This window comes from Neolamprologus brichardi, chromosome 19 (genome assembly GCF_056152115.1).
Source record: "Neolamprologus brichardi isolate AB-2024 chromosome 19, ASM5615211v1, whole genome shotgun sequence".
NCBI classification, from domain to species: Eukaryota; Metazoa; Chordata; class Actinopteri; order Cichliformes; family Cichlidae; genus Neolamprologus; species Neolamprologus brichardi.
The window spans coordinates 16,450,353-16,469,096 of NC_142122.1; the positions used below are offsets into that span (position 1 = coordinate 16,450,353).

Sequence of the window (18,744 nt, forward strand, 5' to 3'; positions counted from 1 at the left end):
TGAATAAATTGAAAATCTTAGCTCAAACAGCTTCAAAACCTGTTTGTCCAGCACGGGGATCTTGAACTGTATAAGATAACGCCTTAAATATGTGTGTCTGAGTCGTCTATCAAAACTTACAGCTATTTATATGAAGTTGTACAAAAACGCTTTATTTCGTCAAGACAGTGCGTTTCATACGATTACATGCATTTGAATGGGGAACTCGCCCGAAACAAAGTATAGGTTTTCATTATGTGAATAACTTGAAAATCTTAGCTCAAACAGCTTCAAAACCTGTTTGCCCAGCACGGGGATCTTGAACTGTATAAGATAACGCCTTAAATATGTGTGTATGCTTCTTCTATCAAGACTTACAGCTATTTATATGAAGTTGTACAAAAACGCTTTATTTCGTCAAGACAGTGCGTTTCCTACGATTACATGCATTTGAATGGGGAACTCGCCCGAAACAAAGTATAGGTTTTCATTATGTGAATAACTTGAAAATCTTAGCTCAAACAGCTTCAAAACCTGTTTGCCCAGCACGGGGATCTTGAACTGTATAAGATAACGCCGTAAATATGTGTGTATGCTTCTTCTATCAAGACTTACAGCTATTTATATGAAGTTGTACAAAAACGCTTTATTTCGTCAAGACAGTGCGTTTCCTACGATTACATGCATTTGAATGGGGAACTCGCCCGAAACAAAGTATAGGTTTTCATTATGTGAATAACTTGAAAATCTTAGCTCAAACAGCTTCAAAACCTGTTTTTCCAGCACGGGGATCTTGAACTGTATAAGATAACGCCTTAAATATGTGTGTCTGAGTCGTCTATCAAAACTTACAGCTATTTATATGAAGTTGTACAAAAACGCTTTATTTCGTTAAGACAGTGCGTTTCCTACGATTACATGCATTTGAATGGGGGAATTTTGCCGAAACAAAGTATAGGTTTTCATTATGTGAATAACTTGAAAATCTTAGCTCAAACAGCTTCAAAACCTGTTTGCCCAGCACGGGGATCTTGAACTGTATAAGATAACGCCTTAAATATGTGTGTATGCTTCTTCTATCAAGACTTACAGCTATTTATATGAAGTTGTACAAAAACGCTTTATTTCGTCAAGACAGTGCGTTTCCTACGATTACATGCATTTGAATGGGGAACTCGTCCGAAACAAAGTATAGGTTTTCATTATGTGAATAACTTGAAAATCTTAGCTCAAACAGCTTCAAAACCTGTTTGCCCAGCACGGGGATCTTGAATTGTATAAGATAACGCCTTAAATATGTGTGTCTGAGTCGTCTATCAAAACTTACAGCTATTTATATGAAGTTGTACAAAAACGCTTTATTTCGTCAACGATTACATGCATTTGAATGGGGAACTTGCCCGAAACAAAGTATAGGTTTTCATTACGTGAATAACTTGAAAATCTTAGCTCAAACAGCTTCAAAACATGTTTGCCCAGCACGGGGATCTTGAACTGTATAAGATAACGCCTTAAATATGTGTGTATGCTTCTTCTATCAAGACTTACAGCTATTTATATGAAGTTGTATAAACGCTTTAATTCGTCAACACAGTGCGTTTCCTACGATTACATGCATTTGAATGGGGAACTCGTCCGAAACAAAGTATAGGTTTTCATTATGTGAATAACTTGAAAATCTTAGCTCAAACGGCTTCAAAACCTGTTTGCCCAGCACGGGGATCTTGAACTGTATAAGATAACGCCGTAAATATGTGTGTATGCTTCTTCTATCAAGACTTACAGCTATTTATATGAAGTTGTATAAACGCTTTATTTCGTCAAGACAGTGCGTTTCCTACGATTACATGCATTTGAATGGGGAACTCGCCCGAAACAAAGTATAGGTTTTCATTATGTGAATAACTTGAAAATCTTAGCTCAAACAGCTTCAAAACCTGTTTGCCCAGCACGGGGATCTTGAACTGTATAAGATAACGCCTTAAATATGTGTGTATGCTTCTTCTATCAAGACTTACAGCTATTTATATGAAGTTGTACAAAAACGCTTTATTTCGTCAAGACAGTGCGTTTCCTACGATTACATGCATTTGAATGGGGAACTCGTCTGAAACAAAGTATAGGTTTTCATTATGTGAATAACTTGAAAATCTTAGCTCAAACAGCTTCAAAACCTGTTTTTCCAGCACGGGGATCTTGAACTGTATAAGATAACGCCTTAAATATGTGTGTCTGAGTCGTCTATCAAAACTTACAGCTATTTATATGAAGTTGTACAAAAACGCTTTATTTCGTCAAGACAGTGCGTTTCCTACGATTACATGCATTTGAATGGTGGAATTTTGCCGAAACAAAGTATAGGTTTTCATTATGTGAATAACTTGAAAATCTTAGCTCAAACAGCTTCAAAACCTGTTTGCCCAGCACGGGGATCTTGAACTGTATAAGATAACGCCTTAAATATGTGTGTATGCTTCTTCTATCAAGACTTACAGCTATTTATATGAAGTTGTACAAAAACGCTTTATTTCGTCAAGACAGTGCGTTTCCTACGATTACATGCATTTGAATGGGGAACTCGTCCGAAACAAAGTATAGGTTTTCATTATGTGAATAACTTGAAAATCTTAGCTCAAACAGCTTCAAAACCTGTTTGCCCAGCACGGGGATCTTGAATTGTATAAGATAACGCCTTAAATATGTGTGTCTGAGTCGTCTATCAAAACTTACAGCTATTTATATGAAGTTGTACAAAAACGCTTTATTTCGTCAAGACAGTGCGTTTCCTACGATTACATGCATTTGAATGGGGGAATTTTGCCGAAACAAAGTATAGGTTTTCATTATGTGAATAACTTGAAAATCTTAGCTCAAACAGCTTCAAAACCTGTTTGCCCAGCACGGGGATCTTGAACTGTATAAGATAACGCCTTAAATATGTGTGTATGCTTCTTCTATCAAGACTTACAGCTATTTATATGAAGTTGTACAAAAACGCTTTATTTCGTCAAGACAGTGCGTTTCCTACGATTACATGCATTTGAATGGGGAACTCGTCCGAAACAAAGTATAGGTTTTCATTATGTGAATAACTTGAAAATCTTAGCTCAAACAGCTTCAAAACCTGTTTGCCCAGCACGGGGATCTTGAATTGTATAAGATAACGCCTTAAATATGTTTGTCTGAGTCGTCTATCAAAACTTACAGCTATTTATATGAAGTTGTACAAAAACGCTTTATTTCGTCAACGATTACATGCATTTGAATGGGGAACTCGCCCGAAACAAAGTATAGGTTTTCATTACGTGAATAACTTGAAAATCTTAGCTCAAACAGCTTCAAAACCTGTTTGCCCAGCACGGGGATCTTGAACTGTATAAGATAACGCCTTAAATATGTGTGTATGCTTCTTCTATCAAGACTTACAGCTATTTATATGAAGTTGTATAAACGCTTTATTTCGTCAAGACAGTGCGTTTCCTACGATTACATGCATTTGAATGGGGAACTCGCCCGAAACAAAGTATAGGTTTTCATTATGTGAATAACTTGAAAATCTTAGCTCAAACAGCTTCAAAACCTGTTTGCCCAGCACGGGGATCTTGAACTGTATAAGATAACGCCTTAAATATGTGTGTATGCTTCTTCTATCAAGACTTACAGCTATTTATATGAAGTTGTACAAAAACGCTTTATTTCGTCAAGACAGTGCGTTTCCTACGATTACATGCATTTGAATGGGGAACTCGTCCGAAACAAAGTATAGGTTTTCATTATGTGAATAACTTGAAAATCTTAGCTCAAACAGCTTCAAAACCTGTTTGCCCAGCACGGGGATCTTGAATTGTATAAGATAACGCCTTAAATATGTGTGTCTGAGTCGTCTATCAAAACTTACAGCTATTTATATGAAGTTGTACAAAAACGCTTTATTTCGTCAACGATTACATGCATTTGAATGGGGAACTCGCTCGAAACAAAGTATAGGTTTTCATTATGTGAATAACTTGAAAATCTTAGCTCAAACAGCTTCAAAACCTGTTTGCCCAGCACGGGGATCTTGAACTGTATAAGATAACGCCTTAAATATGTGTGTATGCTTCTTCTATCAAGACTTACAGCTATTTATATGAAGTTGTACAAAAACGCTTTATTTCGTCAAGACAGTGCGTTTCCTACGATTACATGCATTTGAATGGGGAACTCGCCCGAAACAAAGTATAGGTTTTCATTATGTGAATAACTTGAAAATCTTAGCTCAAACAGCTTCAAAACCTGTTTGCCCAGCACGGGGATCTTGAACTGTATAAGATAACGCCTTAAATATGTGTGTATGCTTCTTCTATCAAGACTTACAGCTATTTATATGAAGTTGTACAAAAACGCTTTATTTCATCAAGACAGTGCGTTTCCTACGATTACATGCATTTGAATGGGGAACTCGCCCGAAACAAAGTATAGGTTTTCATTATGTGAATAACTTGAAAATCTTAGCTCAAACAGCTTCAAAACCTGTTTGCCCAGCACGGGGATCTTGAACTGTATAAGATAACGCCTTAAATATGTGTGTATGCTTCTTCTATCAAGACTTACAGCTATTTATATGAAGTTGTACAAAAACGCTTTATTTCGTCAAGACAGTGCGTTTCCTACGATTACATGCATTTGAATGGGGAACTCGTCCGAAACAAAGTATAGGTTTTCATTATGTGAATAACTTGAAAATCTTAGCTCAAACAGCTTCAAAACCTGTTTGCCCAGCACGGGGATCTTGAACTGTATAAGATAACGCCTTAAATATGTGTGTATGCTTCTTCTATCAAGACTTACAGCTATTTATATGAAGTTGTACAAAAAACGCTTTATTTCGTCAAGACAGTGCGTTTCCTACGATTACATGCATTTGAATGGGGAACTCGCCCGAAACAAAGTATAGGTTTTCATTATGTGAATAACTTGAAAATCTTAGCTCAAACAGCTTCAAAACCTGTTTGCCCAGCACGGGGATCTTGAACTGTATAAGATAACGCCTTAAATATGTGTGTATGCTTCTTCTATCAACACTTACAGCTATTTATATGAAGTTGTACAAAAACGCTTTATTTCGTCAAGACAGTGCGTTTCCTACGATTACATGCATTTGAATGGGGAAGTCGTCCGAAACAAAGTATAGGTTTTCATTATGTGAATAACTTGAAAATCTTAGCTCAAACAGCTTCAAAACCTGTTTGCCCAGCACGGGGATCTTGAACTGTATAAGATAACGCCTTAAATATGTGTGTATGCTTCTTCTATCAAGACTTACAGCTATTTATATGAAGTTGTACAAAAACGCTTTATTTCGTCAAGACAGTGCGTTTCCTACTATTACATGCATTTTAATGGGGAAGTCGCCCGAAACAAAGTATAGGTTTTCATTATGTGAATAACTTGAAAATCTTAGCTCAAACAGCTTCAAAACCTGTTTGTCCAGCACGGGGATCTTGAACTGTATAAGATAACGCCTTAAATATGTGTGTATGCTTCTTCTATCAAGACTTACAGCTATTTGTATGAAGTTGTACAAAAACGCTTTATTTCGTCAAGACAGTGCGTTTCCTACGATTACATGCATTTGAATGGGGAACTCGCCCGAAACAAAGTATAGGTTTTCATTATGTGAATAACTTGAAAATCTTAGCTCAAACAGCTTCAAAACCTGTTTGCCCAGCACGGGGATCTTGAACTGTATAAGATAACGCCTTAAATATGTGTGTATGCTTCTTCTATCAAGACTTACAGCTATTTATATGAAGTTGTACAAAAACGCTTTATTTCGTCAAGACAGTGCGTTTCCTACAATTACTTGCATTTGAATGGGGAACTCGCCCGAAACAAAGTATAGGTTTTCATTATGTGAATAACTTGAAAATCTTAGCTCAAACAGCTTCAAAACCTGTTTGCCCAGCACGGGGATCTTGAACTGTATAAGATAACGCCTTAAATATGTGTGTCTGAGTCGTCTATCAAAACTTACAGCTATTTATATGAAGTTGTACAAAAACGCTTTATTTCGTCAAGACAGTGCGTTTCCTACGATTACATGCATTTGAATGGGGAACTCGCCCGAAACAAAGTATAGGTTTTCATTATGTGAATAACTTGAAAATCTTGGCTCAAACAGCTTCAAAACCTGTTTGCCCAGCACGGGGATCTTGAACTGTGTCAGGGTTCCTGGGTCGGTGACCCAGTGCTTTCCGTTTTGTTCACGTTCAGTTTATTTCGTCACTTCCTGTTTGTTCCTGTCACCTCGTCTCGTGCCATTAGCCAGATTATGTTCAGCTGTGTACTCACCGGTCTCTCATTATCATCCTCATCAGTCTGTGTATTTACGTCTTCTGTTTCCATTCGTTCTTTGTTGTGTCATTGATGATGTTCGTGTGATGTTGTCCTCCCCGTGTTCTCTCAGTCAGTCAGCCATTCAGTGTTCCAGCCAGTCAGTGTCCGTTCACCCTCTGTTCCTCCACTCCTTATAATAAACATCCACCAGTCTTCACCTACCTGTGAGTCCTGCGTTTGGGTTCCTTCTTCCTCGCCTCCACACAACGCCTGACAAACTGTATAACATAACGCCTTAAATATGTGTGTATGCTTCTTCTATCAAGACTTACAGCTATTTATATGAAGTTTTACAAAAACGCTTTATTTCGTCAAGACAGTGCGTTTCCTACGATTACATGCATTTGAATGGGGAACTCGCCCGAAACAAAGTATAGGTTTTCATTATGAATAACTTGAAAATCTTAGCTCAAACAGCTTCAAAACCTGTTTGCCCAGCACGGGGATCTTGAGCTGTATAAGATAACGCCGTAAATATGTGTGTATGCTTCTTCTATCAAGACTTACAGCTATTTATATGAAGTTGTACAAAAACGCTTTATTTCGTCAAGACAGTGCGTTTCCTACGATTACATGCATTTGAATGGGGAACTCGCCCGAAACAAAGTATAGGTTTTCATTATGAATAACTTGAAAATCTTAGCTCAAACAGCTTCAAAACCTGTTTGCCCAGCACGGGGATCTTGAACTGTATAAGATAACGCCTTAAATATGTGTGTATGCTTCTTCTATCAAGACTTACAGCTATTTATATGAAGTTGTACAAAAACGCTTTATTTCGTCAAGACAGTGCGTTTCCTACGATTACATGCATTTGAATGGGGAACTCGCCCGAAACAAAGTATAGGTTTTCATTATGTGAATAACTTGAAAATCTTAGCTCAAACAGCTTCAAAACCTGTTTGCCCAGCACGGGGATCTTGAACTGTATAAGATAACGCCTTAAATATGTGTGTATGCTTCTTCTATCAAGACTTACAGTTATTTATATGAAGTTGTACAAAAATGCTTTATTTCGTCAAGACAGTGCGTTTCCTACGATTACATGCATTTGAATGGGGAACTCGCCCGAAACAAAGTATAGGTTTTCATTATGTGAATAACTTGAAAATCTTTGCTCAAACAGCTTCAAAACCTGTTTGCCCAGCACGGGGATCTTGAACTGTATAAGATAACGCCTTAAATATGTGTGTATGCTTCTTCTATCAAGACTTACAGCTATTTATATGAAGTTGTACAAAAACGCTTTATTTCGTCAAGACAGTGCATTTCCTACGATTACATGCATTTGAATGGGGAACTCGCCCGAAACAAAGTATAGGTTTTCATTATGAATAACTTGAAAATCTTGGCTCAAACAGCTTCAAAACCTGTTTGCCCAGCACGGGGATCTTGAACTGTATAAGATAACGCCTTAAATATGTGTGTATGCTTCTTCTATCAAGACTTACAGCTATTTATATGAAGTTGTATAAACGTTTTATTTCGTCAAGACAGTGAGTTTCCTACAATTACATGCATTTGAATGGGGAACTCGTCCGAAACAAAGTATAGGTTTTCATTATGTGAATAACTTGAAAATCTTAGCTCAAACAGCTTCAAAACCTGTTTGCCCAGCACGGGGATCTTGAACTGTATAAGATAACACCTTAAATATGTGTGTATGCTTCTTCTATCAAGACTTACAGCTATTTATATGAAGTTGTACAAAAACGCTTTATTTCGTCAAGACAGTGCGTTTCCTACGATTACATGCATTTGAATGGGGAACTCGTCCGAAACAAAGTATAGGTTTTCATTATGTGAATAACTTGAAAATCTTAGCTCAAACAGCTTCAAAACCTGTTTGCCCAGCACGGGGATCTTGAATTGTATAAGATAACGCCTTAAATATGTGTGTCTGAGTCGTCTATCAAAACTTACAGCTATTTATATGAAGTTGTACAAAAACGCTTTATTTCGTCAACGATTACATGCATTTGAATGGGGAACTCGCCCGAAACAAAGTATAGGTTTTCATTACGTGAATAACTTGAAAATCTTAGCTCAAACAGCTTCAAAACCTGTTTGCCCAGCACGGGGATCTTGAACTGTATAAGATAACGCCTTAAATATGTGTGTATGCTTCTTCTATCAAGACTTACAGCTATTTATATGAAGTTGTACAAAAACGCTTTATTTCGTCAAGACAGTGCGTTTCCTACGATTACATGCATTTGAATGGGGAACTCGCCCGAAACAAAGTATAGGTTTTCATTATGTGAATAACTTGCAAAATCTTAGCTCAAACAGCTTCAAAACCTGTTTGCCCAGCACGGGGATCTTGAACTGTATAAGATAACACCTTAAATATGTGTGTATGCTTCTTCTATCAAGACTTACAGCTATTTTGTGAAGTTGTACAAAAACGCTTTATTTCGTCAAGACAGTGCGTTTCCTACGATTACATGCATTTGAATGGGGAACTCGCCCGAAACAAAGTATAGGTTTTCATTATGAATAACTTGAAAATCTTAGCTCAAACAGCTTCAAAACCTGTTTGCCCAGCACGGGGATCTTGAACTGTATAAGATAACGCCGTAAATATGTGTGTATGCTTCTTCTATCAAGACTTACAGCTATTTATATGAAGTTGTATAAACGTTTTATTTCGTCAAGACAGTGAGTTTCCTACGATTACATGCATTTGAATGGGGAACTCGTCCGAAACAAAGTATAGGTTTTCATTATGTGAATAACTTGAAAATCTTAGCTCAAACAGCTTCAAAACCTGTTTGCCCAGCACGGGGATCTTGAACTGTATAAGATAACGCCGTAAATATGTGTGTATGCTTCTTCTATCAAGACTTACAGCTATTTGTATGAAGTTGTACAAAAACGCTTTATTTCGTCAAGACAGTGCGTTTCCTACGATTACATGCATTTGAATGGGGAACTCGCCCGTAACAAAGTATAGGTTTTCATTATGTGAATAACTTGAAAATCTTAGCTCAAACAGCTTCAAAACCTGTTTGCCCAGCACGGGGATCTTGAACTGTATAAGATAACGCCTTAAATATGTGTGTATGCTTCTTCTATCAAGACTTACAGCTATTTATATGAAGTTGTACAAAAACGCTTTATTTCGTCAAGACAGTGCGTTTCCTACGATTACATGCATTTGAATGGGGAACTCGCCCGAAACAAAGTATAGGTTTTCATTATGTGAATAACTTGAAAATCTTAGCTCAAACAGCTTCAAAACCTGTTTGCCCAGCACGGGGATCTTGAACTGTATAAGATAACGCCTTAAATATGTGTGTATGCTTCTTCTATCAAGACTTACAGCTATTTATATGAAGTTGTACAAAAACGCTTTATTTCGTCAAGACAGTGCGTTTCCTACGATTACATGCATTTGAATGGGGAACTCGCCCGTGTTGTGGAAATTTCAATTACCAAATCCTGCAGACACGATGAGTTGTAACAACACCTTTATTTCAGCTATCTCATGCATAAGGAGGGACGTCAGTCAGGGGGCACTGAAAGTCGTCTCTCACAATGAACAGTTCAGGTCCTTTTTATACACAGTCACAGAACAAAAGGCTTTTACAGTTTCAGTTCACACCTTGGCTCTAAACAGACAGACTCTCTACCATCTGCGTGAATCTCCCCCACTCTGGGGTCAAGCCTTCCTGTGTGAGCTTCCCCATCCTGGGAGACATTCACCAGTTTCTCACTGTCTGTTTCCCAGCGTGAATAAGGTGTGAACCAGACATACTAAACTAAGTGACATGAAAGCATTTCATCAGGACAATACATTAAAGAGAAATCCCACCACCCATACTAAACTAGGTAACATGAAAGCAAGACAATACATTAAAGGACAATACACTAAAGAGAAATCCCACAACAGTTCCCACCCTCTTGATTGTATCTCAATCACTAGTACCAAGGATTTCTCTTCCTAACATTCTGTTAATTACATCAGCCATATTGCACACTCAAAGGGTTTCACAATATGCATCATTCTTACAGTGTCAGGAAAATAATTTCACTCATCACAATCATCCTCGCTTTCGCTATCCTCAGTGTAATCTTCAGCCTGCAATAGGGGAAGCTGCAACTTGGGAGACTCGCTTTCTCTTGTCAGTGCCACTGTGATTAATCTACTCAATAGGGTACGGAGGCATGGGATTAGACAACAACCGCAGCATGTGAGAATGGCAATAAAGGTGGCTATGGACATTAGCAACGACATTACTATGGCCTTATACTTCCCAAACTGTTTGTTGAACCACCCGTCTAAGGGGTTAGTAATGCCGGAGTCCTCTGTCATTTGGGACGACAGTGTTCGCAACCCTTCCAAGGCTCTGGTTACAGTGCCGTCTGGGGCTGTGTTGTTTGGAATGAAAGTGCAGCACACAGGACCTACCATAGTACAGACCCCCCCTTTTTCAGCCAAGAGCATGTCCAGAGCCATTCGATTCTGCCAGGCCATCAAGGATGCGGCAGCCAGCTGTTTGGATAGGCCCGCCACTGCATCCCGTGTCAGATTGGCCAGTCGTTGGACATTGTAATGTACATAATTGATTCTGTCCACATTCTTATTCGGAGTTACCCATAAGAAAATGGACTCAAACCCTCCTGCAACCTGGTTGGCCAATTTAAACTCATCAGGGACACCTCTGGGGACACCTATAGCATCTATATAAGTTGGGGAGTTTTTTGTCAAATCAAAATCTTCCGTTGTGGTTCTACGGGCCCTTCTCACATGGGCCTCTGCAGAGGCGTGGGACCCTGCTAACACTATAGGGAGTGCCAACCTCACAATGGTGCAGGTTCCTGACCAGCTGTTGGGCAGAGTGTCTCTTAATACCTTGTCACCGCACCACCAGAACAGATCGGCTCGAGCCACATTGATGCTGCTCATATTTTCCCATTTTGTGACATTTATTATTTTAGCACACCACGAATCTTCAGGAGCTCCTACGGGGGTGGCATTTACCCTAGTTAGGCACGTATAATTTCCGGCTTTTGGGGAGAACACGGGGGGGGTGACACTTTTCCTTACCACTGGGAAGGGAGTACTCAATACAGCGCAATCATGGTCCACCCTCTCCCTCATGTGGAGTTGTAGCATGCAATCAAATCCTGGCCTGTCCTCCCAAAACAATAAAGGGGCAGGCACAGTGAACAGTGTGGGACGGGCTGCAGAGCAGGCCACACAGTCAGTCATGTTGTTTACCCTGGCTGTGTATGTTATCCAATCAAGCCAGGTATTTTTGTCTATGTAATCCGTTTCTACTTGCACGACATTCTCTGGGGAGGTGATATTCAGATAATTTACAAAGGGGTCCGCAAGTGGTCTGAACATTTGCTTGGCTATGGTGGCGGTGACCTCTGTTGCATTAGCACGGGTCATATTGTGGTTTGGGCTTAATGCATGATGTAGTCTTACCTTTATTATGCCCATTGTGTCTGCACCGGCCTGGTCCACTCCTATGATTAAATAAAAGGAGTCTTCTTTGGAGTCGTGGCATTGTCCTGGGAAGTTTGGTCTCCTGGAAAATGGGTTCCAATTCAGGTTCTTAATCGTTAGCAGTAATGGGTTCAGGCCGGTACCAGTCGCCAATTGGGCTCTAACAAAGGAAAAACTGTTCTTACTTTTCATCTTACCCTCTGTTGATTTTGCCTGTTCTCCCCAGTACCCCGGCCTGGAATGCCACCACACAAAACTCCAACTTGGACACCACTTCTGGTATCCCGGAACGCCATGTCCAAATATGCACAAATAAACATCATAACCTCTCCAGCTTTCATTATAGCCTTTACAGTCTATCACATTGCACAGATCAAAACTGAAAGTCTGGGTAGTTGCATACGTATAGTGTAGCTCAATGTACCCGCCATACTCAGTAAGGCATTTGTCTCTCATCTCGTGGGTTGCTCCTTCTGTTGCACGAACCTCCTTGGATGTTGGCATGGTGCTTGGCTGCTGCTCTCTCCAGAGGCTCCACCAGAGGGCAACCATCAGCCCACTGAAAAGCATCAGAGCTACCCCAGTGATGAGGTGCTTCCTGGCTTGTCGCATTGTTGCAGGTAGGGGGTAGACTGCCCACTACCTGAATAAGGTGCGGGGATTATTCTGCCCCGTTTGTCTTTTCTAGTTGCTCCTCCGTTCTGGGTGGTTCTCCTCCAAACAGCTTACAGTGGCTGGCGTGGATCCAAGTAACTCGTTCTCCAACCTTTACCGCTGTTTGTGTGGTCAGTAGGACTTGGAATGGGCCCAGCCACCGCTTCGCCTTCCAGTGTCTCCTCCTGAAGTCCTTCACTAACACCCAGTTCCCTGGTTTGAACGGGTGCAGGAGTCCTTCTGCTGGCCTGGGCAGGGCTGCTTTCACTGCTCGGTGTACCTGCGAGAGAGTCCTGGAGAGATTTTGACAGTACACAATCATTTCGCTGTTGCACAACTCTGTGGATATGCCAGTCCATTTGGGGGGTTCTGCCCCCACTCTGGCAGGTCGTCCATACAACACCTCATAAGGGCTGAGGTGTGCTGGAGGTCTGGCTCGCGTGCGCACATACATCAGCACGAGGGGAAGTGCTTTTGGCCATGTGAGGCCAGTTTCTTCACAGCACTTTGCCAGCTTGGATTTTAAGGAGCTGTTCATTCTCTCCACAGCACCTCCAGATTGTGGGTGATATGCACAGTGTGTTTGCAATTTGAAACCTAGTTGCTTGCTGATTTCCTTCAATGCCTGGTTCATAAAGTGAGTACCATTATCACTTGTGATTTTTCCCGGGATGCCCCACCTGGGAATGATTTCTGACAGGAGGGCTTTTGCCACTGCACTGCTGTCTGCACTTTTAGTGGGGAATGCTTCTACCCACTTAGAGAACATGTCCACTACCACCAGACAATACTTCTTTCCCTCGGCTGGTGTCAGTTCAATGAAGTCCATCATTAGATGGTCAAAAGGCATGTCTGGTGGGGGGTGTGCTGCAGTGTTTACCTGTACTGGGCGTCCCACATTGTTGGTCGCACAAATGAGACACCTTTTACAATACCTCTCAGCTGCTGTGGAAAACCCTTTGGTGAACCATAGCGATGTTACTGCTTGTAGCATCCCCCCTTTGGACGCATGGTCTAACCCATGTGTCCATTTTAGAAACCAGGGGAAGAAGTGTTTAGGTAGACATGGGCGGCCGTCCGGAGATCGCCAGACAGATTCGACCAGTGTGCAGCCATGTTTGCGCCAGAGAGTTTTCTCTGGCTGGGAGGCAAATGACTGTACAGCAGGAAGATCAGCGAGGTTGGGTGTGGACAGTGGTGCCAAGACCAGTTGGAAGGGTAGGCCTCCTTCGGCTGCTGCTTTGGCTGCTGCATCGGCGGCGGCATTTCCTTGGGAGACAGAATCAGTTTTACCTGTGTGTGCTGCACACTTCACTACAGCAATGCGAGCAGGCAGAAGGATGGCATCTAGCAGCGCTGCTACCTGGTTAGCATTGAGGATGGGCTTGCCATCAGATTTCAGGAACTTTCTGTGCCTCCACAAGGCGCCAAAATCGTGCACCACACCGAACGCGTAGCGAGAGTCGGTGTAGATGGTGGCCGACTGACTCTCCGCAAGTTTACAGGCTTCTGTGAGCGCCACCAGTTCTGCAGTCTGTGCTGAGAAGTGTCTGGGCAACGAGCCTGAAACGAGAGTGGCATGATCAGAACACACAGCAAAACCCACCCGGTTAGTTCCACGTGAATCACGTGAGGAGGAGCCATCTACATATAACACTATGTCAGAGTTGTCGATGGGAACATCTAACAAGTCAATTCGAGTTGTACAAGTTTCACCCAATACAGCAGTGCAGCTGTGTGGTTCACCATCCTCTCGCGTGGGGAGAAGAGTGGCTGGGTTAAGTGTTGTGCATCGTTTCACTGTGATGTTGGGCATGTCAAGCAGTATGGAAGAGTACCTGAGCCAACGAGCTGCAGAAAGGTGTGAAGTTTTCTGCTCCAGCAAAATGAGAGAAACTGCATGGGGTACCTGCACTGTCAGAGGAGAGTACCCTACAATGTCACGTGAGGCGAGCACGGCCTTCTCACACGCAGCTACTGCTCGTAGGCATCCAGGCAGTCCTGCAGCCACTGGGTCAAGCTTGGAAGAGTAATAACCCACCGGGCGAAGTGAATCACCATGCTGCTGTAAAAGAACAGAGGATATGAAACCATTCTTTTCATCCACCATTTGTGTATATGGTTTGGATGGGTTTGGAAGCTCTAAAGCGGGCGCTGTTTGCAGCAGCTGTTTCAAGGAAGTGAAGGCAGCTTCAGCCTCTGGTGTCCAAGAAATGTGATCATTGGCTGACAGACTTGCACCATGAATGAGTGCAGTGAGTGGGGCTTCCACAGAGGAGTAGTGTGGAATGAAATTGCGGCAGTATGATGTGGTTCCTAGGAATGACATCATCTGTTTTTTGGTGAGAGGTTTTGGAATGGTCATTACAGCTTCCACTCTCTTGGAGGAAATCTGGTGGGAGTTGTAAGAAATCACATGCCCTAAGAATGTGACTTGCTCTTTACAAAACTGCAGTTTTGACTTACTAGCTTTGTGGCCCTTGTGATGCAAATGTGTCAGTAAAGTGAGAGAATCTGCCAGACACTGCTCTTGTGTGGGCGCACACAGTAGCAGATCATCGACATATTGCAGTAACACTGTGCCTTCGGAGAGGATCAAGTCTGACAGGGAGTCTCTTAAGGCGGCATTGTAAATCGTGGGGGACTCACAGTAGCCTTGACACAACCGAGTGAATGTGTAAGCCTTTCCCTGGAACTCAAAAGCAAACCAGAACTGGCTATCTGGGTGAACTGGAACAGAGAAGAATGCATTAGTCAGGTCAGCAACAGTAAACCACATAGCGTCAGATGGGATTTGGGCCAAAATGGTGTGGGGGTTCGGAACCACAGGGGCTCTGGGGATTACAGCCTTGTTCACAGCTTGTAAGTCCTGCACAAACCGCCACTCAACAGGTTCATTAGGTCCTCTGATTTTCTTCACAGGGAATAATGGAGTGCGAACCGGAGAGGTGGGGCATGGGATAATTACTCCGGCCTTTAACAGGGATTCAAACACAGGAGTAATCCCCTCTATGGCTTCCCGTTTCAGAGGATATTGTCTTTGGCATGGTCTAAACGAGGACTTTGGAGTGATTACCACTGGCTCACAATCTGTAATCAGGCCTACATCATACTTAGATGAGGCCCACAGGCCGTCAGGCACCTCTGTCAGCAGGGGGTGTGAGGAGTTTAGAGGAGGTGTCGTTTGAAACAGACAGTGTGCGACAGCTATGTTCACTAGCTCAACTGAGCGGACACACTGGACTGTATATGTCATGGTCTTTTTGTAGGCTTTCATTTCTCGAGAAAACAGTACTGTGGGATTCTCTGTAGTCTCCCAATCGCAAGCGCGGTAGCACCGGTGCATAAATTCTCCCATGTCTTCCCACTGGCAGCTGTGAGCTTTTGCCAGGGGAACATGTGGGACGGATGCATCCATAGTAAACATGTTTCTTTGCTCATCGGTGAGAGAAATCGCAAGCGCAGCAAATGTGGAGCTCCAAAACATACATTTCACAGTTAGCAAATCATTCTCGGTTCTGTACCATTCTACCTCATAACTGTCATCAGGCCCATGCAGAGAAAAGTGAGACATGCAACTCAACTCTCCAGGAGCCATAAAACAGACATCTGGAGGCATGCAGTTGCGAGTCGCTTGCATGAATTCTGTAACAAGCGGCCCCTCCTCCAGCTTCCATCCGTAAGCGAAAGCTGGAGTCACGGGGTCATATTTCACCATCATATAATCATAGTTAGATTGCGTGATTGTGATGCCATTATAGCAGGAGATTAAACTTATTTTCAGTTTGCACATCAAATCTCTTGCAAGCAAATTGACCGGGCACAGGTCTGAACACAAAAACTCGTGTGTGAATTTTCTACCCTGTCCGTCTACACAATACAGGGGTATGGTGAAAGTTTCTCTCTGTATAGTTCCTGATGCTGATACAGAATGAGTGAACCTCTCACCCAGCACGGGCTGGGGTGAGAGAGAATCTGAGTGTAGTACAGAGTGGGTGGCCCCGGAATCTACAAGAAATTCTACTTCCTGATTACAAACTAACATTTTATACAAGGGCAGTATTTAAATGTACATATGTACCAACTGGTGACAAAGAAATCTGCTCTACATGCTCAAAAGTGTGCTGTCTTAAAGTGTGTGTGTCTGTGTGTAAAACACTTTCTACATCAGTGGGTGTGTGTATGTGTGTGTGATTTTCACTTCCCTGCTCTGATGAGGTGGGCAAACCACAGCCTGAAGCGTACTCTGGCGTCCTTTCCCCCCGGCCTCAATCCGCCTGCACCCACTGCTGGCCCTGGTCACTTTGCCGTTGATGCTGGTCACCGCCAGGGTGGCTGTATTTAGGGCAGTTTCGCCTCCAATGTCCATGTTCACCACAGAGAAAACAGGTATCTGGATCTCCTCCAAACTGTCGTCGTTGTCGATCGCGTCCTCGATCACGTCTTCCTCCCCGGGCTCGGTCGCGCCAGCTGCCTTTACCGTGGAAGTCACTCCGCGGGTTCGTTGCAGTCTTGTACAGCGTTAAGGCCGCGTTGTGGAGGTCGGCGCTCTGTTTTTCCTCTTTCTTGCGTTTTCTTTCGTCAAGGTGGTTCTGAGCATGGCGTGCATGGCGTCGCAGTTCCGCTAGCCGAGGTTCATCTTCTCCCCCCACATATGAACTCCTCACCTCGGCTGCCACATCTGGTCTCAGTCCCCGGAAAATATGGCCGCAGAGATGGTGCTCATATGTGGAGGCGGAGGCGCCCGTCATGTCATCTTTGGGTATTCCACCATTAACTTCAAACACAGTTGTCATGCGATGTATGAAATCATCCACAGATTCCTCCTTTCTTTGTTTGCAAGCTTGAATCTTTAACATGTCCACCTTATCCGGGAAAACCTCCTTTAGCTTATCCACCAGGTGGGTTACTGCAGTACAATATTCACGGTTTTCGCCATGCTCATAGGTCAGGTGTCGTATCCTCAGCGTAGGATCAGGCAAGTGAGGTGATATTCTCCTCAGGTCGCATGGTTTCAGCTTGCCTGCCACTGCGCGTCTAATTTCTTGACCTGTGGGACGATATTCTTGGCAGAAAATTAGGAGCTGCTCACCGAACCTTGCCCCCGACACGAGAGGGTCAGGTAGATGACTTGTGGCGTCAGCAATGTCCGATTGTGTCCAGGGTCTGTGAACTAAAATGGGTCCCTCGGGCCCTGCCACTTCCACCATCGGGAGCTGCAGGTCTTCTCCTCCTGCCTGTCGCCACCTCCGCATTCTCCGCACAGTCTGGAGGTTTTCGACCTCCTCGCTGCTGTCTGCACTCTCCGTATCGTCCCGCTCGTCATCAGTGGGACAATATTCAGGCTGATCCGTGGCAAAAGGCAGGACGTAATATCCATGGCGGCTGTCCTTACTTCTCCACTTTCCTCTCTCTTTCCTCCATCCCTGTGTTTTCTCTTTCATCTCTCCAGCTCGCGACGCGCTCCGTGTGTGACTGTGCGCTTGGAGGGCCTCTCTCGGCCCTCTGTTGGGTCTGAGTGTCATTTTTTTTTCTTCCTCCTGGCGGGCTTGCCGCTCCTCAGTCGCTGAACTGGCGCTGGCATCTTCTGGCGGTGAGTCGTGTGGTGCACAGCGGGATATGGGGGGAAAGGAGTCCAGATCCGCATCGGCTTTCAGGCTCTGCAAAACAGCCTGTACTGGGGAAGCACAGACAGTGCGTGAACAGGGAAATGATGTTTTGTTCTCCGTGTTATACGGAGGTGGAAGAGGCGCTGAGGCAGATTCTGCATCAGCCTCCCTTCCACGCACTTCTCTAGGTAATTCTTTCAGAGCTGCTTTATTTTCTCTCCTTTCTGCTTCCCTCATCCACATTTTCAAACATTCCTTCTCATCGCTTACCCTACGCAGATCTACAGTCCTAACTTTCCCTTTCTTCAATAATTTTGCTTCTTCCTCCCGCAACTGTTCCTCTACTTTCTTTAACTGGTTAACACTCAGCGATCCCTTTTCAGGAAACCCGTTTACTTTTTTCCACTTAACAACATATTTCATACACCCAATTCCCCATTTTTTAACCATACAGTCAAATATTGAGTTTTGTCCCTGGCCGCCTGGTGGAACGTCTGCCGATCTACTGGATCTAGATCCCATTTTAGTACACGAGGCGTCCCCAGTGAGGTCCTTGCCTTCTACGGACCAAGGAACGAACACCGCCACTCCGTGCACTGTAGTACACGGAAATGGATTCCGACAGTGTACCCGAGTTGCTGTCCCTGTGACGTACTTGGACCG

At 43.0% G+C, this 18,744-nt stretch overlaps 1 protein-coding gene across 1 annotated transcript; it reads right to left on the reverse strand.

Annotated features, from left to right (window-relative positions):
• Nucleotides 1-10,390: 10,390 nt before the first annotated feature.
• On the reverse strand, nucleotides 10,391-11,269 carry LOC148097204 (syncytin-2-like). The gene has a single exon (XM_087833290.1). It carries the CDS (start codon nucleotides 11,267-11,269, stop codon nucleotides 10,391-10,393), a length of 879 nt encoding a protein of 292 aa, XP_087689416.1.
• Nucleotides 11,270-18,744: the final 7,475 nt, after the last annotated feature.

Bases quoted from the DNA above. Each gene is read 5' to 3' on its own strand.
- LOC148097204 (XM_087833290.1), bottom strand. From the start codon at position 11,269: ATGAGCAGCATCAATGTGGCTCGAGCCGATCTGTTCTGGTGGTGCGGT.